The sequence below is a fragment of the Myotis myotis genome, unplaced genomic scaffold (assembly GCF_014108235.1).
Source record: "Myotis myotis isolate mMyoMyo1 unplaced genomic scaffold, mMyoMyo1.p scaffold_m19_p_2, whole genome shotgun sequence".
Taxonomy (NCBI): Eukaryota; Metazoa; Chordata; class Mammalia; order Chiroptera; family Vespertilionidae; genus Myotis; species Myotis myotis.
Window position 1 is genome coordinate 42,741,241 of NW_023416324.1, and position 27,963 is coordinate 42,769,203.

Below are 27,963 nucleotides of genomic sequence, written 5' to 3' on the forward strand. Positions count from 1 at the left end.
TCTTATCATTCCAATCCTCAGCACCAGCACCCTTTTGCCAAGTCTCCTTCTCTAACTCCTGGGAGCAGCAGTCAGCAGGATAGAGCTGTGTCCTGACTGCAGAGCAAGAGGTAGTTGCAGGCCACTGAACAAGGTACCTGAGAGCTGACTGAGGTTTTGTTTGAACGTGGGTTTAGGCTACTTGATTTCATTCTCTCTGTTATCTTGGTTAACTGAGACTGTACGTATGTATCAAAACCTTCAATATGTGATCACTTTTGACTAAGAATGGACAATTCTAGAGAAAAAAATCAGATATACATGTTATTTATTGGAATTACTTAAATAGCAATAAGGAATTACATAAATAAATTATAATACCGACATGGAATATTCTGCAGGCATTAAAAATGATTTTGTAAAAAATCTTTATTGAAATAGAAAAATCTTTACAATGTGAAGACACAGGCTACGAAACAGTATGTATAATGTGTAATTTCTGTGAAAAATGAACATACATGCATGAAAAAGGTACTAAGACACACATAAAAATATTAATGTTACCATTGAGCTGTGAAATGAGTTTTCCTTTGTACATTTTGGTGTTTTCCCAAAATTTCTGCAGTAAGCTTGAATTTTGTACATAGAAAAAATGCAAAATGGATGCTGATTTAATGAGAGAAAGGAAGAGGGAAGGTGCCAGAACCCTGGGGAGTATCTACATTGAAGGTGTTTGAGGAAGAGAACATCTTAGACTTGTGCTTTTTAAGAACTAATTTTCCTTCTTACCAGTTTCTTGCTATTAGATCTACATTAGCTTCCTAACTGCCTATCTGTCTTATAATACTTAGCCTTAAGCATCTAGGTTGAAATAAGAAAAAAAGACACAGAATTTTTTTGTACAAAACAAAAGCATACCCCAAACAAACATTCTGTAAAGTCCCAGTGGCCCGAGGAACAAAAGTTGGCATGCACAGAGCAGATTCTGAAGTCTGAAAGTGGTCCTTCCGTTTAATACAGTGTAGTAGGAACTCTTCCTGGGTAAAGAGGGACTTCTGGAAATTGTATTAGCATTTATAAATGGGTCTATAGAAATACTGTTCCTATAGAATTGAAATAATCCATTCCATCCCACCCTAGAGGGTTTAGGAGTAAAGACTGAGCTAATCCATCTCATATTTGGCCACTGTTTTAAAAGCAGGGTTATTATATAAAACATCTCATACAGAGGCCTTCACATATAATTTATACTCTCACACACTAATAGCCAAAAACAATAATGTTCCATGAAAGTAAAAACAAACAAACTGTATTCACATGCATTAAATTCATTCACATAAAAAAACTGAAAAGAAAAAAAAAACATGTTAAAGAATTATATATAATATCTTAATCAATAAAAAATATATTAAAAAAAAAAAAGAATTATATATAGCTCTAGCCAGTTTTCTCAATGGTTGGAGCATCAGCCCATGGATTTAAGGGTCCCGGGTTTGATTCTGGTCAAGGGCGTGTACCTTGGTTGCAGGCTGAAGTGCTCTTGTCATGTAAATTTAGGATATTACAGTGAAAATAAAGTTTAAACTTTTAAGAGTGTATTGTGAAAAAACTGTATTTCGAGATTGTATCAATGACCCAGAATACTACGGCTTACTTCACTAAATATTTTGAGAAACCTGCTTTAAAATGAGACTTCTCACCTGGCCACGTTAATAACTGTAACAATTATACAAGAATCGATACTACTTTTCAAGACTTGACTGCAAGTATTTCTTATATAATTGAACTTACATGGCTATGAAAAGTTAATGGACTTTTCAAATCTGGGCTTAGGTGATCCTGAAGGAACTTCAAAGCACTGTTTGCAACCAAAAGAATCTAGGAAATACTAGCAAACAGGCTCTACCAGCTAGTTTAACTGTAGCCAAAATATGATCACTATGAAGAAGCGGATCCCAATGAAATATAAGCTCTTTAAGGGCAGAGATGCTTGTGTTTTGCTCCTTGCTGCATCGTAGCATCTAGGACAGTGCCTCCCAAATGGTAGACACCCAGTATTTTCATTAATTAATGAATAAGAGACCATTCCTGATATATATTAGGAGTAACCCAAATTTGCTTTATGTATCAATACTGAATATCCTACCAATTGGAGAATCTGTTACTGAATGATAACATGTTATGAAGCTAACTGGACTATACAATATACTTTTGAGTAAAAGGGGTGATAAAAAATGTTGGTTTCACTTTTGAGAAGTCCGGCTTCAATAATTCTGAAATTGCTCTGCCTGTTTCTAAAGAAAGCACGTAACAGGATTATGGGGACATAACATTTCATGTATTTCCAGCTTCTTAAACACAGTAAGAAAAACCAGTGCTAACATGCAGGTGCTGCTTCCTTCAGTCGCTGTGCATCACTTCAGGCGCTTGTCCAGCAGCTGCCTGGCAGTGCTAACAGATGGGAAACATTAATCTTCTGTTCAGTGTTCCCACCTTGTCCATCCAACTTCAAATGTAACTGCACTGAGCTAGATGAGTCAGCATCTGGTCTTTCAAAAGCTAGTGCAGCACTCCCACAAGCAAAAAGGAGAAAGTTCACACTTCAGAGGCCTGAACCAATGCCAGAAGTTCCCATGTTGCCTCAAGGTTTCAGACTCCCTGATGATCTTCAGCTCCTTGGATACCAAGGCAAAGACAGATCTGAAAAGCTACAGAAAACCAGGCGGGTTGTCATACACTAGACTGCACCCCAGGCAATATAAATGGTATTTGTTCACACCACGGATTAACTACTTTGAAGGATCAAAATGCAGAAGACAGCTACTTTCAACATTTAAGGTTTCTTAATAAAGCACTAAAAAATGTGAGTAAGTCATACTTTTATTTTTCAGAAGCAAAAATGACAAGTGGCAACTTGTCTTTGGAAAAGACATTACAGGATATCGGGTAATAAGCTATCTATCTCATAGAGACAGTAGCCTAGGAAAGACTATTATTATACATACAGCTCTCAAAGAAAGTCCTATTAAATAAATCTCAGGATAAAATGCTTTCAACTAAAACAACAAAACAAAAGTATCATCAACAACAAAAAGTTACAAAGAGTCTGTAAAGTGTTATGTGAAGAAGGAAAAAGAAAATCTGGAAATCCACATACTGGAAGTTCACTATTAAAATTAATCAGGCACGAAACCTAAAACAGAAAAAATAAATACATTAAAGCACACCATTTTTTAAGAATCCAATGAGGTTACTGTAGATGCACATTGCAATGCTTCATTTACCTAAGACATTTTTTCTTACTTTTGGAGCCCTTTTGTATACATTATAGAGAGATTATATGAATGACAATGCAGAGATCTGCCTTCTCAACAGGCCTTTAGAGTTTTAAATTTTAAATTTGAGTCTGGAATCTCAATTAAATGTCTCTATAATAGGCTACAGAGAATGGAATTGCTTTTTTAAATTACATTTGCTTAGGCCCTGGCCTTGTAGCTCAGTTGGCATATAGGTCCCAATATACCAAGGTTGTAGGTTCAATCCCTGGTCAGAGCACATGCAAGAATCAACCAATGAATGCATAAATAAGTGGAACAGCAAATCCATCTCCACCTCTCTCTCTTTCTAAAAATCAATTAAGAAATTTAAATTACATTTACTCAATTTTTACACATTATGGTTTAAGAACAATCTACATACTTTTATTTTTCTAATATATTTTTATTGATTTCAGAGAGGAAGAGAGAGGGAGAGATAGAAACATCAATGATGACAAAAAAATCATTGACTGGCTGCTTCCTGCATGCCCACTACTGGGGATTGAGCCAGCAACCTGGGCATGTGCCCTGATTTGGAATTGAATCGTGACCTCCTGGTTCATAGGTCGACACTCAACCACTGAGCCACATTGGCGGGGCCAATCTCATACTTTTAAATGGGATACAATTTACAGTATGAAAATGGGTTATGTGAAACTATTCAACCCTTCTCATAAAGAATAATAATTTGCAAAATGAATAAGCTTAATACAAAATTATATAGTTGTTGGGGTTGGGTTGGAGTGGGAAGGGACATGGAGAACAACCAGTGGAACTCACAGAGTTCTAGATGTGAGATTCAGTTTCACACCGACTACACTGATTATCTTAGTCTCAATTTGTTCCCTGGTCAGAAGAGGCAGATGGATCTCTAAGCTTCATTTCAATTATTTATTTTATTTCAATTTTAAACCAAAAAATTCTTACAGTTTATTTTAAAAAAAGATTTCAAAACTTTTTTGACAATCAGTTGAATAAATTCCTCAGATCTAAACAGGGTCAATCACTGTCCAAACTTATGACAATATCTATAAAGCATATTCCATAATTTTACTAAGAGAAAAAAAAACCTACCTTAAAGGCAAAATTATACTTCATATCCTATTTATACACTACAACATAGAAAATAAGTGCAGATTCCCTTCCTGGCTTATAGAAGCACTCTGTGAGATAGAGTCAACTGAAAACCTTAGGACTATGACCGTGGCCAAAACATCTAGCCTGTCTCTCTCTGCCCTGTCTCTGAAAGCTGCAGACAGTTCCAAATGAACAGTCACCTACGACGTATCCACACTCCCCACGCTGCATAGGACTTCTCCATTACAGAGAATGATTATACCAGGAAACTGTTTTCCTGAGAAAAATCTAGCATTACTGGAAGATTACTTATTAGACTAGACTAATGTACAGTCACGGAAATAAAAACCTTATAGTAGCCGAGAGAACCAGTGTTAAATCAGGAAAACTAATGGTACCTCTGACTTCTCTAAGTGTATTACCTATTTAAAGCTGATAGCAATTAACAATCTTCATGGGCAGAGCTAAACTTTAGGTTAGAGTAAATACTTATAGTAGTTCAGGGTTGAGGTCTATCACCTTTTCATGTTTAGGGAAGAAGAAAAGAAAAAGGTTTAAAGATCATATGGGCCCTGGCCAGGTAGCTCAGTTGATTTGAGCATCGTCCTGATATGCCAATGTTGCATGCAGGTCAATCCCCAGTCAGGTCACATAAAAGAAGCAACCAACCACCGGTGTGGCTCAGTGGTTGCATGTCAACCTATGAACCAGGAAGTCGTGGTTCAATCCCCAGTGGGGGGCATGCAGGAGGCAGTGATGGATGATTCTTTCTCATCATTGATGTTTCTATCTCGCCCTCTCCCTTACTCTCTGAAATTAATTTTTAAAAAATGTGTATTTTTTTAAAGAAGCAATCAATAAATGTATAAATAAGTGGAACAAATAGATGTTTCTCTCTCAAATCAATCAACCAACCAATCAATTGATTTTTAAAAAGATCATATTGAGCCTAGGAGAGAAAGACAGCAGAAAAAATAATCTTCATTGAACTATCTACAACACATGCTTTCATCGTAACCATATAATACTATGGAATATCTTTTTGTTTTGATGATATTCTTTTTCTTGTGAACTTTGTCCTTTAACTATATTCATTGTAAAGAATGAGAGTCTGAATTGAGAACTGCAAGGGCAGTGAGTATACATGAAAATGCTTTACAAAGGACTAGAGATTTCAGGTACAAGCAGACCTTTACAAAGGATTAGAGATTTCAGGTACAAGCAGACCTGTGTTTCCTGAGAAGCAAAAGGAGAGATTTGAACATTAAATGATCTCTTCAATTTCCTCTGGCTCTCAAATTCTCATAATTCATACAGATAATATACTATAATGAAGATTACATATATATATCACTTACTGTTTCTTTTTAAAAACATTTATGGATACAGCTGTGTTTTTCTAAATGTCTCATTAGTAATACTCAGTCTTGTAAGTCTGGTTCCATAATAATCTATAATGTAACTGCTTCCATCCGAAGGTCCAACAATCTAGAAAAAATATTTCAAAATTAATCATTTTACCAAAGATATTTTCACAACACTTTGAGTTTATTTTTATAGTTGCTAATGAAATTATTTCAGTAGTAGCAATAATGTAACTCAAACTAACTCAAGCAAAAATAAGTAATTTAGTGTCTCATAGCTAAAGAAGATACGAGGGAAGTTCACAGGGTCAAATGAGCTGCAGGAACCAAGGCCTCGAGGACTGAAATTCCATGCCCATGAGGACTCTGGTTTGGTCTCCCTGCCTCTTTGCGTAGCTCTGCTTGCCTTCATTCTCCCAACAGCTCCAGATTCACTTTTTCACAGCTCAGCAGATCCCAACAGAAAGAAAGTAAGATCTTCCTCCTCGGTGTTTATATACCAATTCCAGGGAAGAACTGTGACCTGCTTGGTATTTATGCCTATTGCTGGACAAATTACTGTACCCAAGAGAATAAGATTAATACGATTGGCCAGGCCAGACTTCCTGTGGGAGAAAAGGCAGTGTGACAGTCCTACCAGAACCACATGGAATGGAAAAGGAAGAGGATAGAAAGAAAAAAGAAAAATCCACATGCTCATTACAATCATCTTGTTCTCTTAATCACATTTTTGGGAATACAATTAACATGATCTCTACAAATGATCCTTCAAAGCAGCAATCTTCAAAATGTAGCTTTAGGGACCTAGCCAGTTTGGCTCAGTGGACAGAGCATTGGCCCTCGGACTGAAGGGTCCCAGCTTCGATTCCGGTCAAGAGCATGTACCTCAGTTGCAGGCTGGATTCTCAGCCCTGGTAGGGGCACATGTGGGAGGCAACCAATGGATGTGTCTCTCTCACATTTCTCTCTTCCCTCTTCTCTCTCTCTCTCTCTCTCTCTCTCTCTCTCTCTCTCTCTCTCTCTCTCTCTCTCTCTCTCCCCTCCCTTCCACTCTCTCTAAAAGCCAATGGAAAAATATCCTTAGTGAGGATTAACAACAACAAAAATGTAGCCTTAGGGATTACAAAGATTAACCAAGGTGTATGTGAGCCCAGATAGTTCTAAGGCAATCAGTTTTGAGATTCTTAATTCGATTATGTACTCTTGGTAAAAATGATATCCCTGATGCTATGGTGGAGGCATCAGGCTAGTACCCTTCCCCACTTCCTTTTCACTGTGGCTCTTTCTCCAACTTGACAACAGTAAAGACACCTCCCATCAAAGCATATCCAGAGTCTTATGATGACACATTGCCTTGAGGTATAAAGACCTCTGATGTGCCTAACAAAGAGATAATTCAAAATACTGGACTTGGGGAAATCTCCGTTAATTAAGAGACTAAAAATATGCTCTTCCATTTCTTGTTCAAAGGGATGCATTCCTAATATCACTTTACTTTTTTTTTTGCTTAAAATTATTTGCTAAAATTTGTAACCTTTATGCTGTTTTGATCAATTGTATATCATTAGTAATCACAATGCAACTCAATCCAGAAATCACAGAAAATTTAAAATCTTTTCATTTTAATGAGTAAGATGCTTTCCCTGTCCTGATATTTTAAATTCTGTGGTATTTATATTCTGTTAGGTAAATTTTTTAGTTAATGTAAGTTTTATTTAAATATATAATATTTATAAACCAGAAATTACACCCTTTGCAACTATTTAAATTTATGATGAAAAACTTAAATGTCAACTTAAAAACATACAAAGGGTAGGAATTTTTAAAAAATTCTTTTAGGGATTAAACAACTGGAGTTTAATTAACACTGCTGTAGAAAATTCTTTGTTTTTAAAATGAATTTGGTTCTAAAAACTATTCAACAAACACTTAATTCCTATAATATTACAGATACTGTGCTAGGTGTTATACACATAACAGCAGAGGATACAATCTCCGCCAACAGTGAAAGATGAATGTCAATATTCAAAGAACACAAGCACTTATGTGCTAGATACCAGGCTGGGTACTGTAATGCACTTTGACTTACTTTGTAAAGTTTAAATTGATTTGGCTTCCCATTTATGAATGTTACTAATGAATTTAAGTAAAACTTAAAACTTTTTTAGTGGCCAAACTCACAGAGAAAACCACTCTAAGAATTAACACAAGAAAGAGAAAAACGGGTGACTAGAAGTAACAACATGTTTTGAGACTGTATAAGGGAAACAAAAAAGGCAGTAGATATATTTTACCAAATCAAATGGTAAAACATTGTCTAATTTGGAATATGTGCATAGATTAGAACTGGGCCTACTGTCCTATTGTCATTTTCTTCCTATGCCATCTTCTTTGACAATCTCACTTCTGTTGAAAAAGAAAGTATTCAGAAGTTGGAAATAAGGACAATATATGACAGGGTGACCCTTTAGTAGCATGCATTTCTTATAAGCTCATCTGAGGCTCACGTGGCTCTCTCAGGAAATAAAACTATTTACCTGAAAACCGATTAGGGCCCAGATGCTTTATAATCTTGTCAAGTTAGCAGTTAACATGTAGAAAAATGATAGGGTCGTTTTTGTTTTGTTTCCCCCGTCCTGTAGAAAAGATACCCTCAGAGTTTACAGTTTTATTATCTGCAAATGCATGACCCAATTTTGTCTCTAGTTTAGCAAACTATTACAGATTTCTTTCCCTCAAACTCCAAGACTCTAGTTCCTCAGCACCTAGTTCTATCATGGTAATTCCAATCCTCCCTCCAGAGACTGGTTTAGCCTGGGCCTATAATGGAATCGCCTGTGAGATGAGTTCTGTGGGGGCTTATTTGCCCTTAAGAAGACATGTGTGAGAGGAAGGTAACTATGTAAAAAAGTGATGCCTCTGACGATAACTATGTAAGAAAGTGGTAACCAAAAGACCTGAAGATGGCAAAGAGAAAGAGGAAGGAAAGAGAGGAGGGAATGAATGGAAGGAGGAAGAGAGGAAGAGGAATAAGGAAGGAAAGATCTGGGTCCTTTATTATGTCCTTCATAATAAATTTAGTCCTTCAGGTCTAAATTAGCAAATCTTAGAACTACCTTTATCTCCAGATTCTTGGTATCCTATATAATAGAAGCCTAATATGCTAAGTGTCCAACTGTTTCATTCAGCCATCTGACCAGTTGCTATGGCAAGCACTGACCACCAGGGGGCAGACGCTCCCTATGGTAGGTTAGCTTGCTGCTGGGGTTCGTTCGATGGGAAATTAGTTTGTACAATGGATGTTAATGTCCCTGGTATGAGAAGCCCTAAAACCAAAAGAAAGCAACTTCTTTCCCTCTCTATATTAGTTTACTGCAGCTACTATAACAAATTATCACAAACTTAGTGGATTAAAACAATATAAATTTACTCTCTCACAGTTCTGGAGGCCATAAGTCTAAAATTCAGGTATCGGCACAACCGTGTGTCCTAGACACTGTAGGGGAGAATCCATGGTAAGCTTCTTCTAGCTTCTGGTAGCAATCAGCACTCCTTGGCATTCTGTGGTTTGTGGCCACATCACTCCAATTTCTGCCTCTGTCTTCACACTACCTTCTTTTCTGTGTCTGTGTCTTTTCCTCCTCTACTTCCTTTAAAGACAGTTGAATTGAATTTAGGGCCCACCCAGATAATCATTTGATTTAAAGACTAGTTAGCATTAATCCTTAATGACCAACACAAACATCACTTCTCAAGAAATGAATAATATTTCCCATTATATCTCCTGAGGAAAACAGAGCATTGGGATTACTCTCAGAACCAGTTTAAGATATTCTTTGTTTTATGAACATTCCTTTCATTCCCAAAGTAAAAATCTGCCCATAGCATAAGTGAACTGAGAGCTACCTAATTAAGGTCACATGACACAAATGATCAGTCTCCTCAGTTTTCCAGTTTATTTCCCCAATTAATCACACCAGGGTTAAATAAATAATACACTGAGCTATTTGGAAGACTTGCTATCTACAAAATGTCCACTGGTTTTTATATATTGCTGTCCTACATCTAGTGAACTATCAAGGACTTTGACCAACTTTTCCCATGCTGGTAATAGATTTAGGGTGATTACATGTTTAGTCATTCTTTTGATCAATAGCATGTTATTTCACAGGACAAAATTGGCTTACACAGAAGAGAACTCTAACCCTAACTTTATTTATGCTCTGAACTGAAAAGGCTTTTAAAATTTTTAGTAAAATTAAAAGTACTTAAGATAGTCGGGTTAACTTTTTTATTTTAAACCTGCAGTTGTCAAGGAAATATTTTATGTCGAATAATAAGTGAAATCTTATCATCAGACCACACTCTTGGGATGGTAGATCATAAGTTCCTTTAGGGCAAGGATCTCAATTTATTATAGCTAATTGTGCTCATTAAACTCATTTTCATTGATGGCATAAAACCTAATATTTACAATTTATCATGCCAACTTTTATTTGCATTCATTACCTCTCAAGTGACCATATAAAACTTAGAGCTTTAAGGCCCTAAAAAAAAAAAAAAAAGCAATCACTTTTTTAAAACTACCATTTTTAGCTTCTCATCTTCTCTGTAACTGGAACAAAGCCACACTTTCACAAGATAATGCATACAGTTCAAATCAGCAAAAGTTTTTGAGGACATACTCTATATTTAGCATACTACTAGTGCTATACAGGATTAATAAGTCTTTTTTTTTTTCTTCAAGAAGTTTATGTGTGAAAGTTCAGATCTGGTGTAAAAGTTAAGAAATAATATAAAAGCAATATATAATCCAATGCTAAAATGAGTTACATATATTAAATGCCACACTAATGAGATACTTTATAAATTTACTTGTAAAATTCATAAATATCTTGGAGATTATGCAGCTTTTCTGAATTTCTGCTTATGTAGTTATTAGTCCTTTAAGGAAATCTACTCTGTAATGTCAATAGGAATGAAAATGAAAGTGATTTCTTCCATAATATATAGAATTTTTAAAAATTGTCACAAAGAACCCAACATACTTCCTTTTAACAACTTTCTATATTAAAACTAACCTTCTTCATCTTTCTGATTTGTGGCTGTCTTGTCTCCACTTAACAGAAGAAACGTTCTTTTCTTTTTGTTTGACAGAGTACATATCATAGGTTTGGGTGTAATTTAAAATGTCCAGATTGTGTGAAAAAAGAGGTTTAAATGGAATCCAAATATGCTATTTTTTCTGATTAAAAAACTTTAAATTGTCTAATCCTTCATGATTACACAAACATATACAAACACAAAAGAATAAGTGTTTTAAAATCTTTGGAAATGCCTTATGAATAATTATATAGTAGTTATACACAATAGTTACCTATAACTGAAAGACAATAGTCTACACATGTATCACTGATTTAGTTTTTTGGTTGAATGCACAAAATAACTGAATTAATTCTATGTATTGTTTCATGCCATTCATTCACATAGGGCCACTTGCATATTTTTAATAACAACAACAACAAAAAGAAAAGAAACTTTCAAGTTTATTAACAAGTAGATAAACTCATGGAAATATTTTCAGTATATATAGCAATATGTAAAGCTTACTTTAGTAATGTGTGATTGTACTCTTTGGTTCAAAGATGAAATAACTAGAGCTATTTTTTAAAGAGGATTTTTCTGGATTTGTGTTATAGACACTATGAAGCAAAGTATGTTTTTATAGGTCTTGAATTCATGCACAATATGTTTCTGGGATCACAGCCCAATAGAAAAACACTGCAATTCACTAGGGAATAATATTTAATGGAAAAAAATCAGGGATAGAGAAAAAAAGAAGAAGAGTAAACAAAAAGATCATGAGAAGTTAGAAAAAAATATATTTGAAACAGTTTCTGATTTTTATAGTAAAATCTTATTTGATTTGCTGAAAAAAAATTTTTTTAATATAGTCAACATCACATGTTAAGTATATCAAATGACATTTAAAATAAGGCTACAGGTCTTATTTGGCTGCATTTGAAAACTGATTTATTTTTCCTCCAATCTAAAAGCAATCTAAAATGGCTGTACCTATTGAAATGTCTTATTTAGGGATATTTATTGCAGAATTTCAAACATTCTAAATCTACCTCAGTAATTTTTTAATGTAATAGTGTCAATGCCAGATCTTCAAGAAAATATTTGTTCTGAAAAGTTTAGGCATACATGTACCAGAAAGCAGTAGCTAAATCAAGTAAGCTCTCTAATTTGATATCCTATATAATAAAAGGGTAATATGCAAATTGCCCCCTCAACTGGGAATTAACCAGAGTTTGACCAGGGGGCAGGGTTGACCACCCCAGGGCCCCTCCTCCCAGCTGGCCCCGTCCCCGATTGCCCCCCACCCCAATTGGGGGCAGGGTGGCTGGCCAATCTCCCAGGTCCCCGCCCCACAGCTGGCTTGATTGGCCCGATCTCGGGCCAGCTAGACTCCATCCGTGCAAGAAAGCTATAATGTAATGATATCACCAAAGAAAGAACCCAGTGTGAAAATAATAACTAAATGGTTGACACTGAATTCTGTATATCTGAAAGAATCCCAATAATACATTAAGTTCCTTGGATCCACAATTAAAGTGAGAAACCATCTCAAAGCATATGTGCCAAGTACCTTAGCCTCTTCATGTCTGCTTGCCTGTCCCACAATCAGAGAAGGCAGGATATTTGGTTAAGCATGTTTATGAATAAAGACAGGAAAATTCCAACTTTAAAACCAAATATTTTCCTTATTTAAATTCTGGTACCTTATTGGTCCATATGTTGCCTCTTCCTCACAGTATGGTACCCTCCTCACAGTATGCTACCAAAACCTCCTAGACTTTGACTTTCTTTTAAAGCATAAGGATAGCATCAAGCAGACTGAACTGAGGAGTGGAAATACTGTATGAGACAGAATACAAAACTGATGATGATCAAAATACATACTGACACACTTGTTGAAGAAATTAGGTGCTCCATAAATGCTTACTGAAATGCTGTTTTGTGACATTTGTTATGATAAATTCATCTTTCTCTAATTTAAGAATCCTCATGAGTTAACCACAACCAGTTCAGTATAATTTAATAGAAAACATCTGGTGGCACTTTTAAATGCCTAGGGATAGCATTTCACAAATTATGCCTGTCTCCATAGCACTGTAGTAGCAAAAAATGAGGCAGACACAGAGAAACAGAGATGAATATCAGGAGAGTCCTGATACATCATTTTATTACATTGATTTGATCTTACTGGAGACCAGCCCCACTCTTCAATTATCTACAGAGAACCCAAACATTCCTTTTCTCTTTTTGTCTTAAGAGAGATAGACTTCAGTTTCTATAATTTGCAACTAAAAAAATACTAATATTGAGTGCTTGTCCAATGCAAAAGAAAATCTTGTTTCTGCCTCCAGGTGTCCATATGTAAATATCAAATCCCATCAGTATCCTAGTATATAAATTGATCATGTGTCTGTGACTATCAGAAAAAGAAACAATAAGTTTGAGAAATAAGCCCAATCCTTCTTAGAGATTCATAATACACACTATAAAAGATTCTGAGAAGTTATCCAGTAAAAAAAAATCTCTTTAAATCATTTTAACTCACATTTACAAATCATATTTGATCATAGAATCCTTTTTTTATGAAGTTATATCTTTTAGAACTACTAATTGGAAGAGCACAAATTGGAAAATGCTACTTGGAAACATAGCCATGATCCCTTGGATATAGCATCTGAAGAAAAACTGAAAAAGCATTCTTAACCGCTACCTAGTATATTTAAAATATATCAGAAGATCACAGACATCAAATTTGAATGTAAAAATAGTTCATCTCCTAGATAAAAACTAACTTACGACTTGGCTGATGAGGCTCAGTGGTTGAGTGTCAACCTATGAACCAGGTCACTGTTTGATTCCCAGTCAGGGCACATGCTGGGTTGGGGGCTTGATTCCCAGTAGGGGGCGTGCAGAAGGAAGCCTATCAATGATTCTCTCTCATCATTGATGTTTCTCTCTCGCTCCCTTTCCCTTCCTCTCTCTGAAGTCAATAAAAATGTATTTAAAAATAAAAACAAAAAAAATAACTTACCTGCATTGAAATAAGAATGAAGTCAATTAGGCTCCCAATTCCACAAAATCCTACAGTGCAAAACTTTAACAAACCTAGAAAAGAAGGTAAGATCATTTATACCTGGGAAGTCTTATAATTATTAACAAACTTTTCCATTTCCCAATAAATCATTACATATAATACAAACTCTTTATATCAAGAATATAAAATTAACACTTAAAAAAATCAAATCTTCACCTGAGAAAAGTTTAAAGGTTCCTCTATATAGAAAAACCACAATAAAAATAAATATTAGGAACTGAAAGAAAAACTCAATGTAATCTTACAAAATTTCTTAAGAGAAAAGGCATGAGGAAATAAATCTTTAAATCTCAGTAAATAAAAGGTAAAGAACAACTTTTAGTCCTAAAATCTTTATTTATTCATTTAGACTTAATATATTATGTCTAAATTGTAATATACATTTAGTATAATGTCCAAATAAAGACTGACAAGGCACAAGAAAAATAATCAGGAAAAAATACTGATATTATAGTTAAATTTTTAAAATGTATTAGTAATCTAATTATCTTGAATTTATCCTATACTTTTTTCTAGCATCTCATGTTTATTAGTTCTACAACAATTCTGTGCACTATAGATACACCTCTGTTCTTGGTCCCAACCTTAGAGGTAAGGTACTAAATAGATGGCAATAGAGCATATATAAGATATAACACAAAATCTTGATGATGAAATCAGAAGAGGCAGATTAGGGGTGAGGGTGGAATGAGTAATCTCTCTTCTATATTTAAACTTGAGTTGCTTTCCAGACATCCCATTTGAGACATAAAAAATGGTATGAAGCACGACTCTACGTGAAAGGGCAGTTCTAAGTTCCAACTACATACAGATGCTGGCTAAAATCAGAGTGGATGAGATCACCTCTTGCACACAATTTTGAAATACACAAAGAAGACTGAAATATGTAGGTACATTAGATTACTTTGCCCCTTCCTAGTATTACACAAATAGCAGAATAATGTTGTAAGTACTAGATTAATACATGTTGGAAATAATTTAAAACTATTAAAATATAAAAATTATATGAAATTATTCTTTTAGTTTTCTTCAAAACACTTATTATCTACTTAATATTTTATATTTGATTACTGTCTCACAGAAGCCCCATTAGGGAAGTGTCTTTTTTCTTTTTATTGATTTTAGAGAGAGGGGAAAGGAGAAAGCAAAAGAAAGAGATACATCAATTTGTCGTTCCACTTATTTATTCATTTATTGATTGATTCTTGTATGTGCCCTGACCAGAGATCAAACCCGCAACATTGGTGTATGGAGAAGCCATTCTAATGATCAGAGGTACGCAGCCAGGGCTGGGAAGCATCTGTTATCTGTTTAATTTACTCCTGTGTCTAGTACCTACGACACTGTCTGGCACATGATAGATGATCAATATTTGTTGAATGAACGAATAAATTTTTTCAGCCTTTCTGTTTCCTAAAGATCCCTAATTTTTTATCCATCACCTTACATAACAACTCCTTTAATTACTTTTTCATTAGTTGCATTTTATTGTGCCCAAGGAACAGTCAGTCAGTATACTCACTCACTGTATTTCTGAAATGTATCCCTCTCCACCTAGCATTTATAAATTCGGAAACATTTCCCTTCCTTCAATTTATTAAAAAATATTAAGAATGGTCCAAAAAAAGTTTGTCTTTAATTATCTGCTACTCTATGAAGACAATATAACCATGTCAGTCAGAGCCTTTGCCCTTATCATGCCCTCTTCCAATGATGTCTTCCTGTAGCTCTTCTCATTTCTCAAGCTGCTTCTTTAGAGAAGTCTTCTAATCTGCCCACCTAAAGCAGCATCCATCCACAACCCCTCCCCCACCCAAAACACTCTATCACATCTCCCCTATTTCCCTCATGGTGCTGATTAGATCGGTAACAGCCTCATTCACTGGTTTGCTCATTTCATTCTGTCTTCCATTGCCAGGTAAATTCCTAAAGGCAGGATCCTATCTGTCTGTCTTATTCAAGTCAATTCCTTGAACAGTAGTACAACAGACAGCAAGAGTTTGATAAATACCTGTTGTATGACTATCAAAATACCAGATACAATCTAAATGTCAAACAGGGAGGAGTTGTCTCAAAATATTCAGGTACATCTAACAACAGGAAAAAATACTACACAACTGTTTAAAACAATGATATGAAATGGTATTTGTTGCTAACTATCCTTCGCTACACAGAAAAAGATGAGATCATTAAAATCTAGATTTCTGCTGCTGAACCCCTTTTTAAGAGTGCTTCAAAATGAACAGAAGTTCCTGTTCAGACAAAATATTAGATAAGAAAATGTGTTAGGAACTTTGGTAAATGTGAGAGAACACATTTAAAGAAACTAAGAACAGATCCAGATGATTTTTAAACATTTAAGGAACTGCAAACTAATCTATAGTGACAGAAAGCAGACAAGTGCTTGCTTGGGAAAGAGCAGGATAAGGAGGGCCAAGAGGCAGAGATTAACAAATGGGCATGAGGAAACTTTTGGGAGTGACAGATATGGTCATTATCTTGATTATGGGGATTGCTTCACAGGCGTATACATATGTCTAACTTATCAAAATGTACATTTTAAATGTGTACTTTATTATATATCATTTATACCTCAATAAAGCTGTTTAAAAAGATTTAAATAACTAAGCTGACTGTTAAAGAAAAACTTCAAAGTTTAAAATCATTACATTGATTTATATTAAGTCTCACTCCGAATGTGTGATATTAATTAACTATGGTCCATTTATTTCTATAAATTTAAGATAAAGGATAACTTAACTAATGAGGTTGCTAATAATACTATCTTAAATTTGTTTTAGCTTTCAAATATAAAAATACTTTATGAAAATAAGATAGGAAGGACATTAAGGATTAAAAAAAGAGAGAGAGAAAGTAAAAAACTTAGGCTAGTACATGGCACATGGAAAACATTTGATAAATGTTAGCCCGGCTGCTACTTGTGCTACCACAATTTCTACTACTACTACACTTATTATTATAATCAAGAAATTTAGACAACATAAATCCACATTCTTTATATTAGCATCATCTAACCTAGTCAACCTAGTCTCATCTCTTGCAAACTCCTTCTGCCTGTGTTACAGCCCAACCAACTAAAGTTTTCTTAATGTGCCCTGCTCTTGTATCTCCTTCACCTAACTCTGCATTTATGTGTGCTACACTGTTCTCTGCCTTGCTCCTTCCTTTTCCCCACCACTATTCCCAATCTAGCTGACCCCTAATAGTATTCTAAACCTTCTAGAAAGTCTTCTCTAATGCCCCCAGGATGAATTTAATGCCATTCCTAGATATTCCTCAGCACCTTTAAGTTGCAGCATAGCACATATCCCATCATATGATTTATTATGAATTTATTATTTGTCTGTCTTCCCTTATGCTTCTGTGAGCAACTTGAAATCAGGGCTGTGTCATGCCCATGCCTAGTCAATATGACTACAGAAGGAACAAACTGTATCAAATAAGTTATCTCACTTGTAAATAAACACTGATCAACTTGGACAAAAAATAGCATAGATTCTAAACAGCATTTATTAAAACCAACATAAACCATTACTCGTATAGATTTCATTATTTTGAGCATCAGTACCAATTTTTTAAAAGATGGGATATTTGTGAACTACTAAGAGTAGATTGACTTCTTCTCCCTGCTCACCCCCCCCCCCCCCCCCCCCCCCCGCCAAATAAAGTCATCTTTGTACAAACCCTATTTATTAACTTCTTATTGTGGAAAGAAATATCAGCTTTAGATTTTAAAAAATTGTTTTAAAATTCCAAATAAAAGTGTTTCTAATCAAGAAGAATCCATTTTTATACTGAACCATTACTATTGTAGATATATTCTTTCAAAAAGATTATGCTACCAAATGAATTAATAAAGCTCATGTTTTGAGTGTACTTCATTTATACTTAGTAACTTAAACTTTACATTTTAAAAACACAAGTTCAATGAAAGGATTTATCTGGATATAAAATTAAAAGAACAGAGATTAATTTGGGGCATTTAAAAAAATTTTTGGTATTTTTTGTTTTATTGCAGGTTGAGTCCTGCAAATATTCCTCTGTCCACATAACTGTTTTAGAGAACACAGATTACTTCATAATGAAGTTGCTGTTGCCAAACTGCAAGTGTTCCATAATGATTTGGTTTTCATTACTCTTTTTGTGTCTGGTACCTATGAAAGAAAGCTTTCAAACCTTAGAAAAGTTTAACCTACAAATCCTTTTATTTGTCCTATTTGGATATTATATGTCAGTCCAAGCTGGTAACTTCAAACTTAGAGAAAAAAAGAGGAATAATATAACCAAAGATGTTTAAGATATGGGCTTTAAAACATACAACACTTTGTTATTCTCATAATAAGAAAATATTTACATTTTAAAATGAATACCACTATGAAAAGAGCATCTCTTCTATTAACTGCATCAAAAGAGCTATCATCTTTGAGAATCTATAACCCTTTAATGCTACAGAGAAGCAAAACAAAATATGCTAGCTCTTGCATAGAAAAAGTCACAGATATACCACAATTAAAAACACAAAGACAGAATATTATTTTAAAATATAAGGCTTTGTGGTGAAAAATAGCTTCTAGCTAAAGTAGCACTGGTATATCAAGAAAAAATCAATTAAAAGAAATAAAGCTGGGTTTATATAAATTACAGCATAGGAAATATAGTCAATAATGTTGTAATAATTATGTATGGTGCCAGGTAGGTACTAGAAATATCATATCAGGGAGGGGGTACACTTTGTAAAGTATATAATTGTCTAACTACTATGCTATACACCTGAAACTGAAATAATATTAAATGTAAACTGCAACTGAAATTTTTTTAAAAAATTAAAAGAAAAAGCAAGCTATATATTGTTTAAAAAATAAAAAAGCAAGATTTTTGCCTGGACAGAGTGGCTCAGTGGTTGAGCATTGACCAATGAACCAGGAGGTCACAGTTGAATTCCTGGTCAGGGTATATGCCCGGGTTGCAGGCGTGATCCCCAGTGTGGGGCATGTAGGAGACTGCCGATCAATGATTCTCTCTCATCATTGATGTTTCTCGTTCTCTTTCCCTCTCCCTTCCTCTCTGAAATCATTAAAAAATATATATTAAAAAAAGAAGTTTTTCAAATTTACCCATCTGACTTTTATTCTTTAAAGCATAAAGTCATAACTGTGGACTAATAAGAAATTTAAAATATACACAAAGACTATTTTTCTTAAAGGAATTTTTATATTTTTATAAAATTTTATGCAATTTCACCCCCAACAAATGTCCCTTGTTTAATCCTGAAGTAAAATTTATACAGTAAATTATCATACTCATCACTAAATTATTTTTAAAAAAGTTTCATATGTATACGATTTATATTATTTATTCTGTTCTTATAAAACTCCAATGACCATAAATAAAAGAAGTATTTTAAAAAGCTATCTATAAATACAACCACTGCTTTTTGTAACCATAAAGACTGCATAAGATTAAATAGGATTATATACCAGTCAACATTGTTTTATCCAGTTAAGAATTTTTTTTAAATGGAAGTAATCATTTAAATTGAAAATACCAAAATTCCTTAACTTTGGATTCATGGTAAAAATTAAAATTTAACTAAAAAATTTAAAATTTAAAAACACTGTAATTTGATATAGTATTTTAGATTAATTGATAAAACTAATCTTTAACATTAAGATAGCTTAAATGCAAGTAAGATACAGATAAAAATACTTGAATGCTTAAAGACATAAGAGGATTTTCAGTTTAAGATAATGAATTTGACATGCCACTTAGCAATTCTCACACCAAAATCCCACTTAAAAATGGTAAAGGGATTTTTAAAATCACAAACCAAATGGAATAAAGATAATGGAAGATAAGACAACAAAACTTCAGGAGCTGTAACACAGACCTAATCTTGAGAAACTGTATCTAAATCAATAGTCAAAATAAATTATTGAATTAATGAACATCCAAAGGTTCTTGTGATAATAAAGTGAGTTATTTACAGATTTTTTAAAAAATACCTTTACACTGAGCCATAAAGTTAAATGTTAATTATATTTGAAGGTTTATAGAATCTCAGACTCAAACTAAAAGGTTCTCTTTGACTGAAGCTAATAGATTGGAGTAGCAATAGCCAGAGAAAGGCAACTCCTGCCAAAGTTAGTGAACTAACATTCACTAACCAAAGCTACTATAGAGTTTTATACAGAGCTTTATACCTATAGTTTGATTGTACAGGGAAAAAAATTTCACAATGCACATATCAACATATTATTATGTGCTGCAGTAAGCAAAAACATTAACTTATACTATAGGACATTACAGCTCAGGGGCCAAGCATTACAAGAAGCTAAAATGCCACTCATTATGCCAAATATTTAAAATATATTCACAATTCAAAATCATCACAGAATAAACTGTTCTAAAGTACAGTGTTTTCTCCTTTCTCTTAATCTTTTAAAAACTTTTTAAAAGTTAGAAATGTTTCAAAAAAATCTATAATAAAAGGGTAATATGCTAATTAGACAGGACATCTTCCAGATGTTCTTCCTGATGAAGCTGGGCCAGAGGGAAGTCAGCCCAGGTCCCAGGTGCCTGCGGGCTGCCCAAGGGAAGCCAGCCCGGGTCCCGGATGCTGGAGGGAAGCGGGTGCTGGCAGCTGGGGGAAGGAAGGCCTACTCTTGCATGAATTTTCATGCATCAGGCCTCTAGTATGTATGTATGTGTGTATGTGTATGTATATATATATATATGATCCTATCCTCTTAAAGAGAACATAACAGAAAATGCAAGGACTAAGGCAGAAGGCTTTGGCTGTATTTTAACCATCTGATATCACCATGACATTTTACTTTCTCATTATGAACCTAAATTCTCTGTCTAACCATGCACCCATCCATCCATCCCATCCATTCATAATCTAAAAAGAGTAATACAGACTAAATGATTTTTGTTCTGTTAACTTAGAGGCCTTCCATGCATATTATATGGCTTTCCGCTGTTATAGAAAGGTATGGTTGCTGTTACAAATGGCATGAACGTGCAGTTACACCATAACCAGACCAGTACTACTGCATCAATCTCTCCTCAGCTTACTCTGCTACCAGTCTTTCTCTGTTTAAGCCATTACCCTTCCTGAAATATAAATCTGACCATGATACTCCTCTGTTTACAAACTTTTAGGGCTTCTGACATTAAAGGGTAAAGTCCAAACTCCCTACGAAGACTCAAAGTTTTATAATCTAACCAAAGAATACCTGTGCAGTCACTTTTCACCTCCTGTCATAGTTCCTTCTACACCACAGGCTAACGTAGCCACCATTCTTTCAACATGCACACATGCTCCTTCATACCCTGTTGCCTTTGACATGCTATTCCCGGTATTGTCCTTAATCTCTCTAATCAGTTTATCCTTCAAAACATAGTTCAAATGTCACCCCATCTAAGAAGGCCTTCCTCACAGTCACTTTCTGTGCTCTCATAGCACTTTGCTATAGTTCTATAAAAGTGCTACATCATAAATTGACCTACAAACATATTCATTTTCTTTATAGCCAATATGAACTGTGATCATCATTATTTCCAGAGCACTTAGTTACTACTTCCTTAAGGTAGTAAATGCTGAATAAATGTTTGTTAACTGAATAAATTCATGTATACAGTATTTTAAACTTTGACTTCTATTTAGGACCTTATAACACTGAGCTCCAGGTAAGGCTGTCAGAAACATACTTCCCACCAACCTCACAGTGAAGATTCTTCTTTGATCTCTGGTGCATAGCAACATGAAAAGAATAAGATTCGCTTTGCTAGCTGGAAAGAAGAGCATTCAGAAACCTTAAATTTGCTCAGTGAAGAGTTAATGTAGAAGCGGAGTACTACAGTAAATAAAGCATGATCTCTTGAGCCGGAAAATTGGGGTTCAAATTCAGGTCACTGAGTGTCCTTGGGCAAATCTCTTAATCTCATGACAATTTCCCTATCCATAAAACAAGAATGATAACAACAAATATGTCACAGAATAAAGCAAGGCCTCTAGAGTCAGTAAATCCCTTAACCTCTCTGGTGACAATTTCCCTACCTGTTAAAGAAGATTTAAAGACGATGATAAACTCAAGAGAGTTGCAAGGCTTAAATAAGAGCTGACATGTGAAAGTACTGCTTAAATAAAACCTATCATCAAATGTAAATAGGTTTCATAAACTTTACTAGCTATGGTAAATGTGAAGATTACAACTAAGAGGAAGGTATGGGGAGGTATGCAAAGGATAATAAAAGTCAGAGTCTGTACCAGCTTATGCTGGCTTCCATAGTTCTATTCCCAAGCCAACACTGAGAGAGGTTCAGATAGAAGAAAATATTATTTGGAGAAATGCTAATTTATTCATAAAATATTTATCGAGCACTCACTGTGTGCCCAGCACTAGCAATGACAGCTCAGTCACTGTCCTAAGTAAGTGACTACACTATCTCAAGTATGTGTTTTCACAAAGATGAAGATAGATGAAAAGTCAGTATTTCTTAACCAAGCTGAAATATAGAGCCCTATATTCACAGAAGAATATTAACTATTCTACTCCAGGTAGAATATGCAGAGATTCGATCTATAAGAATAGGTACATTTACCTACCACACAAGTTTCACAAGGATTTTTTTAATGAAATATACTCACCCAAGGCAGGGTATCCAAGGTAAAATCGATCTGCTCCCAACCATCCAAGAAAAAGAGACAGTGCAACAGCCACTTTATATGAATAGCCATTTCTGCACAAAATTAGAACCTGAGTGTCACCTTCAACATGTAACATTTTAGAAAACAAAACTGCTAGTTATTATTTACTTGTTAATTAGTTCATTCATTCATTCAATTAATGCTTTTTGGGTAGCTACTGCATGCCAAGAACTATTCTAGGCTATTGGAATATTTTAATGAATAAAAGAGACAAAGATCCCTACCCCTAAAGAGCTAACAATCTAGTGGCAGCAAACAATAAAAATATTTACAGTAAATCATATATTAAGAAAGCCATACATGTTATGAAAAAAAAATGGAACAGAGTGTGTAGGAATCCAGAACGCTAGGGATACAAACAGGAGCCATTTAAATAAGGTGATTAGAGGGCTTACTGAGAAGGTGATATTTGAGCAAAGACCTTAGGGAGGTGAGTCAGCCATGTCATGCCTCTGAAGGAAGAGTGTCCCAGACAACACACTGCTATTTACAAAGGCAGCACACCTTACATGTTTGAGGTCTATTAAGGAGGACACTGTGGCAGGAGTAAAGGGGGAGAAGGGAAGAATAGAAGACAACGTCAGAGAGGTAATAGGGGGCAAACAGGACAGCTCATGCAGGACCTTGAATACCATTATAAAGACTCTGCCTTTTGCTCTGAGAGATCATGGAAAACTACTGTAAAGTCCAACCTGAGTGGCTAGCTGTTCTCAACAGATGATATTCTTAGTTACTGTATTATCTATAATAATAAAAGTGTAATATGCTAATTAGACCGGACGACCTAACATCAGATGAAACCAGGGCTGCGAGGAAAGCACGAGTCCCTGGGTGTCTGCCGGCAGCCACAGGGAAACCTGGGTCCCGGGTGCCTGCTGGTGGCTGGCACTGGGGGAAGGAAGGCCTGCTCTTGCACAAATTTCATGCATTGGGCCTCTAGCAGCCTAATATCTTAGACCAGCACTTAATAAATTGTCATTTGGAAAGTTTAAGGTAAAAATATCAATCTATAAATTTCAAAATTGTCTAAACCATATCTAAATACTTTGGAAATAATTCCTTTTTAACAATTTTTACTTTACTAATGAGAACTCTTAGAAGCCAAGAATCCTAAATGATTGGCTTAGAAAGATAGAATCTAAAGCCCCTCATTAATTCAGTGAAGTAGGGTCAAAAGAAAAAAAAAAAGGCTCTAATAGTAATTTCTAAGAATTCTAATAGAACTTGTAAAGCCAAACAGTGGTTTTTTTTTTTATAAATTCAAATATAGATATCATCAAATAGCTGCAACAATGTACAGTTAAAAGGTAAAAATATAGTGCCAGCAATTAATAAAAGTGAATAAAACTAAGCTTTTAGCACAAAGCAAAAATAGAGGAACAAAATGTTAGCTTTACTGAAGCAAAATTAAAAGCAAACTTAAAAGACCTTTAAACAAAGAATATTCCTAATAAAATAAAGCCATTTATCTTAATATCCCAACTAACATTTGAATTGTTTTACATTACCATTTATCATCCATGCCTATTACAAAAAATGAAACCAAGTTTCAAAATTCCCTTAATATGCAAATGACTTAATAGTTAGCATTCTTTTAATAGCACAAGTACATAATCCTTTATTTTGAACTCTAGAAATCCCCCAAATTTTGAGAACATAATTTTTTCCTAACTAATTTGGGTAGCCTAATTGACTGAACTGACATGGCATAAGGCCGTTCAGTCTTCATTTATCCCAAGTAGTGAACAACAGAGCTTTACTTGGTTGGTAAATTGCATTTATAAAACAATATAATATGCACACTTAAAGAAGAAGTTTTCTGATACAAGCAAAAAGTTAAATTAGTGAAGAACTTTCCCCATAAATTACCTCTTTATCTCTTCACTGCATGCAGTCACGATACAACATAAGCAAGTGATCTGAAAATTTAACTTCAGTAAGGTACTTACACATTTCGGCAAGATATGGGCTTGAGAAAACCAACTTCATGTCCAGTAAAATGTGTTTCATTGCCACTAAAATCTTTACAAGTTATGTTGGGTGCTGGAAAACATGGAACTAAAGGCAGAAAAAGGCAAAAAACCATTTATTTTTTTGTAGGAAAGGTGTGATTATGTATTGTTTTTTTTAAGACTAACAAAGCACACAAGAGAATATAACATGTAGCAAACCACCTCCCAATAGAACATCTGACATGAGATTTTAATTTAGATAAGAAAAGCTACATGATAGACAGACAGACAGACAAACATAGACAGACCGACAGCCAACCCTGTCTGGTGTAGCTTAGTTAGTTGGAGCGCTGACCCATGCACTGAGACGTTGGTTGTGGGTTCAATGCCTAGTCAGGGCACATGCCCTGCTTGTGGTATTACACATATTTTAGAATAGATGGTCCCCAAAATCATTAGATGAGGGTTTGTTATCCATTTTCAAAGCATCTCTAAGAAAATACTGATACAAAAAAAGAAAAGAGTGATGCATATTTAAAATTCTTACCATACTGTCCTCATACTTAGGATGTACCCAAGTATATATATATTTTTTTAAATATGTTTTTTATTTATTTCAGAGGGGGAAGGAGAAATAGAAACATTAATAATGAGAAATCACCATTGATCAGCCGCCTTCTGCATGCTCCTAACAGGGGATTCAGCTGGAAACCCGGACATGTCCCTGACTGGGAATCTAACCATGACCTTCTGGTTCATAGGTAGAAGCTCAACCAGTGAACCACGCCAGCTGGACTATCAACGTATATTTTACAAGTGCATAATGTGGGTGATACAGCTGCTCACTGTACCTTACTGTACCAACAATCTCATTTTAAGTTCTTTACAAGTAATTAAAAATCTAACTGAAGCAGTACCTTTGCATAACATAGCTTGGTGAATAAAGGGCATCAAGACAGCTTTATAAATTGATTCCAAAGGTTTCAAAAAATGAATGAAACCATAAAACATCCCAGTTTTATAATTAAAGAGAATAAAATTATTTTTTAAGTCCTCTAGCCAGTTCTCCAATTTTAAGTTGTTGCGGAAACTGAATAATGTCATAACTCAAGAAAAAAAACACACGCACTAATTACCTTTAGTGATCATTCATTAATCTATGAAATAGTGTTTTAAAATTTATTTTTAAAGACACGTTTCTGGAAGTCTTACCATGAGCTGTGTAGTTTGTACAGTTAACTGGTTCTTGTGTAGCATCATTTATTTTTGGATCTTTACAAATATATTTAAGAAAAGTTAAGGAAATGTGAACTCCATTCCAACACAAAACATTACCACCTGTTTAATATCTCATATGTACTTATGTTTATATTCACATGTAAAGGGAGGCTGCTAATTTATCCAGGTCAAAAAAGAGAAGCACAAACATATCCTCAGTATCACTAAATAATACCTGAACATTAATTTATTACAGGAAAAGTATATTAACTTAATGTATACTAAAAGCTCTAGCAAAGAATGCCATCCTTAAAGAACATCAGTTAGGGTTTAAGCACAGAGCACACACACACACACACACAAAATGAAAATAAAAATCTTTACCAAATTATTGTAAGAGAGCTTTAAGGTTAAAAAAAATAAATCAGTTTCCAGAGATTTGACTGAACTAATTTACGGGGCCCTCAAGTATTGCCATCTACATAATTTCATGTAACTTGAAAACCCTGTGAGGCAGATACTATTCTTCCAACATTACAGAAGGACAAACTGAGGCTCACAGTCTGAGCGACTTCTCCACAGTCATATCAATGACGGGTTGCAAAATCAGGTTTCCTGACTCCACGCCCAGGGCATGTGCATCGGACTGCAGGGCAGATGGTGCTTCCGGTGGGTCTACATGGTCTCCCCAACAGGATTTTAAGCCTTTGGAAACAGATATAATAATTATATCCTTACAGATACTTAAGACACTTGGGTGCTTTTCTGCTTCCTACTTTATTATTGACGCTATAATGAGACAAGTAAGGAATTCACAAGATGTCTGTTTACGGTTTTGAGTCAGCATTTGAAGACCTCATTTTTATGCCAGGAGTAACAGATATTTTCCCGTTGTCACCACCTTATCGTCCTACATGCTCAGCCACTTCTCTCTGGGGTTCAAAAAGCCCAACTCTTCCTATTGCCCAATTATTTTCTTTGCGAGAACCGCCTTGACCTTTTTGCCGAGAAAAATAACTCAACCTGCTACGTTACTGATTCTCACACTTCAACGAAATGGTATTCAACAAATAAGAGCTGCTCTGCAAAAAAAAACCAAATAACCACGGCCTCTCCTCAAGGTACAGAAAAATAATATAGGACAGAACTCTCTTAATTTTAAGATTTTCCCTCCTAAAATCTTTCCTTTATCTCTCTGCCTTCTGCTATTAACTCTTCTGTTATGCACTTTGCACCAAAGTATCTAATTCTGTTCAGGGGTCGCTATTTTAATTTGCATGCAGCTCCCATGTCATCCTGTGCCTCGGTTTACCAGAACTGTTACACCGAGCAGACCCACTCCACCCCTTCGGCCTCCGTTTTCTCTTCGGTAAACAGGCAGCTCACACCTACAGCTCCGGCTACACGCCAGGCACCGTCCTAAGTCATCACAACAGACCTTTCCATCCATTGGTTTGCCCCCTGGCAGTGCGGCATCGCCACGGGAGCTAGCGAAGGATAAAAGGTAATGATCCTGCAAAGTTCATGACTCCCGGGCAGCACACCCGGCCTCATCGGTATTCACGACCACTGGTCTCACCCGAGACGGCAGACTTCCAGGGGAGGCCCTGCCCATCGCTGGGTCACTAGTGCCGACGGCAGCACCGCGCGTGCTTCAGGATCTAGGTGTTTGTTGAGCACACCAACCCACCAGTCAAAGTAAAAAACATAAACAAACAGGTGGGTCCGAAGAAAAAGCGCCAACAATCGTAAAATCCCTAGGAGATTTACCCAGGGCGGCCTGTTTTTCCCAGTCCCATCTCCCCTCACCTCCCGGCGTCCCCGGTGCTTGGAGGCCACAGGTCCCGCTCCCGGAGGCACAGCCCTAGCCCGCGGCCACCCCCCCTCCCCCTCCCGCCGGGGAGCCCCTCGCAGAGGATATTGTCCCACTCTGAGGTCCTCGCACTTCAGCGTCTCCTCGCCCCCGGCGGCGGCCGCTCCCCAGGGTCCCGTGGTGACTGACACGAACCACAGGACACCCAGGAGCTGGACGGCCGCGGTCTCCAGAACTGCCGGCCCGGAGGGCCAGGCGGCCGCCATGCTGGGGACCGGCGCGTCCCTCACGACTTCCGGTTCCGCCTTCGCTGGGCCTGGAAGCGAGAAG

The 27,963-nt window shown here is 35.6% G+C and overlaps 1 protein-coding gene across 8 annotated transcripts; it reads right to left on the reverse strand.

Annotated features, from left to right (window-relative positions):
* Positions 1-390: 390 nt before the first annotated feature.
* On the reverse strand, positions 391-27,936 carry TM2D1 (TM2 domain containing 1). Of its 8 annotated transcripts, none has more exons than XR_004974456.1 (9): positions 27,742-27,936; positions 25,815-25,888; positions 24,600-24,708; positions 22,591-22,682; positions 13,854-13,927; positions 10,247-10,284; positions 9,176-9,387; positions 8,275-8,373; positions 5,745-5,861 (listed from the first exon to the last, which is right to left on the reverse strand). XR_004974456.1 is itself a non-coding variant. In XM_036352926.1 (7 exons), exons 1-6 carry the CDS (start codon positions 27,897-27,899, stop codon positions 5,751-5,753), a joined length of 618 nt encoding a protein of 205 aa, XP_036208819.1. In that variant the 5' UTR covers positions 27,900-27,934; the 3' UTR covers positions 391-3,172; positions 5,732-5,750. The 8 variants fall into 8 exon arrangements, 2 of the variants coding, with proteins under 2 accessions (XP_036208819.1, XP_036208821.1); XR_004974455.1 differs by having other exon boundaries at positions 9,168-9,387; XR_004974452.1 differs by lacking the exons at positions 8,275-8,373; positions 9,176-9,387 and adding an exon at positions 391-3,172 and having other exon boundaries at positions 5,732-5,861.
* Between the last annotated feature and the right edge of the window lie 27 nt (positions 27,937-27,963).

Excerpts from the sequence above, each read along its gene's own strand:
- TM2D1 (XM_036352926.1), bottom strand. The coding sequence starts at position 27,899 with ATGGCGGCCGCCTGGCCCTCCGGGCCGGCAGTTCTGGAGACCGCGGCC. Across the intron at positions 25,889-27,741 it reads GAGGACCTCAGAGTGGGACA|ATATATTTGTAAAGATCCAA; the intron begins ATATCCTCTGCG and ends AACTTTTCTTAA. Across the intron at positions 22,683-24,599 it reads CCCATATCTTGCCGAAATGT|AAATGGCTATTCATATAAAG; the intron begins GTAAGTACCTTA and ends AATTTTGTGCAG.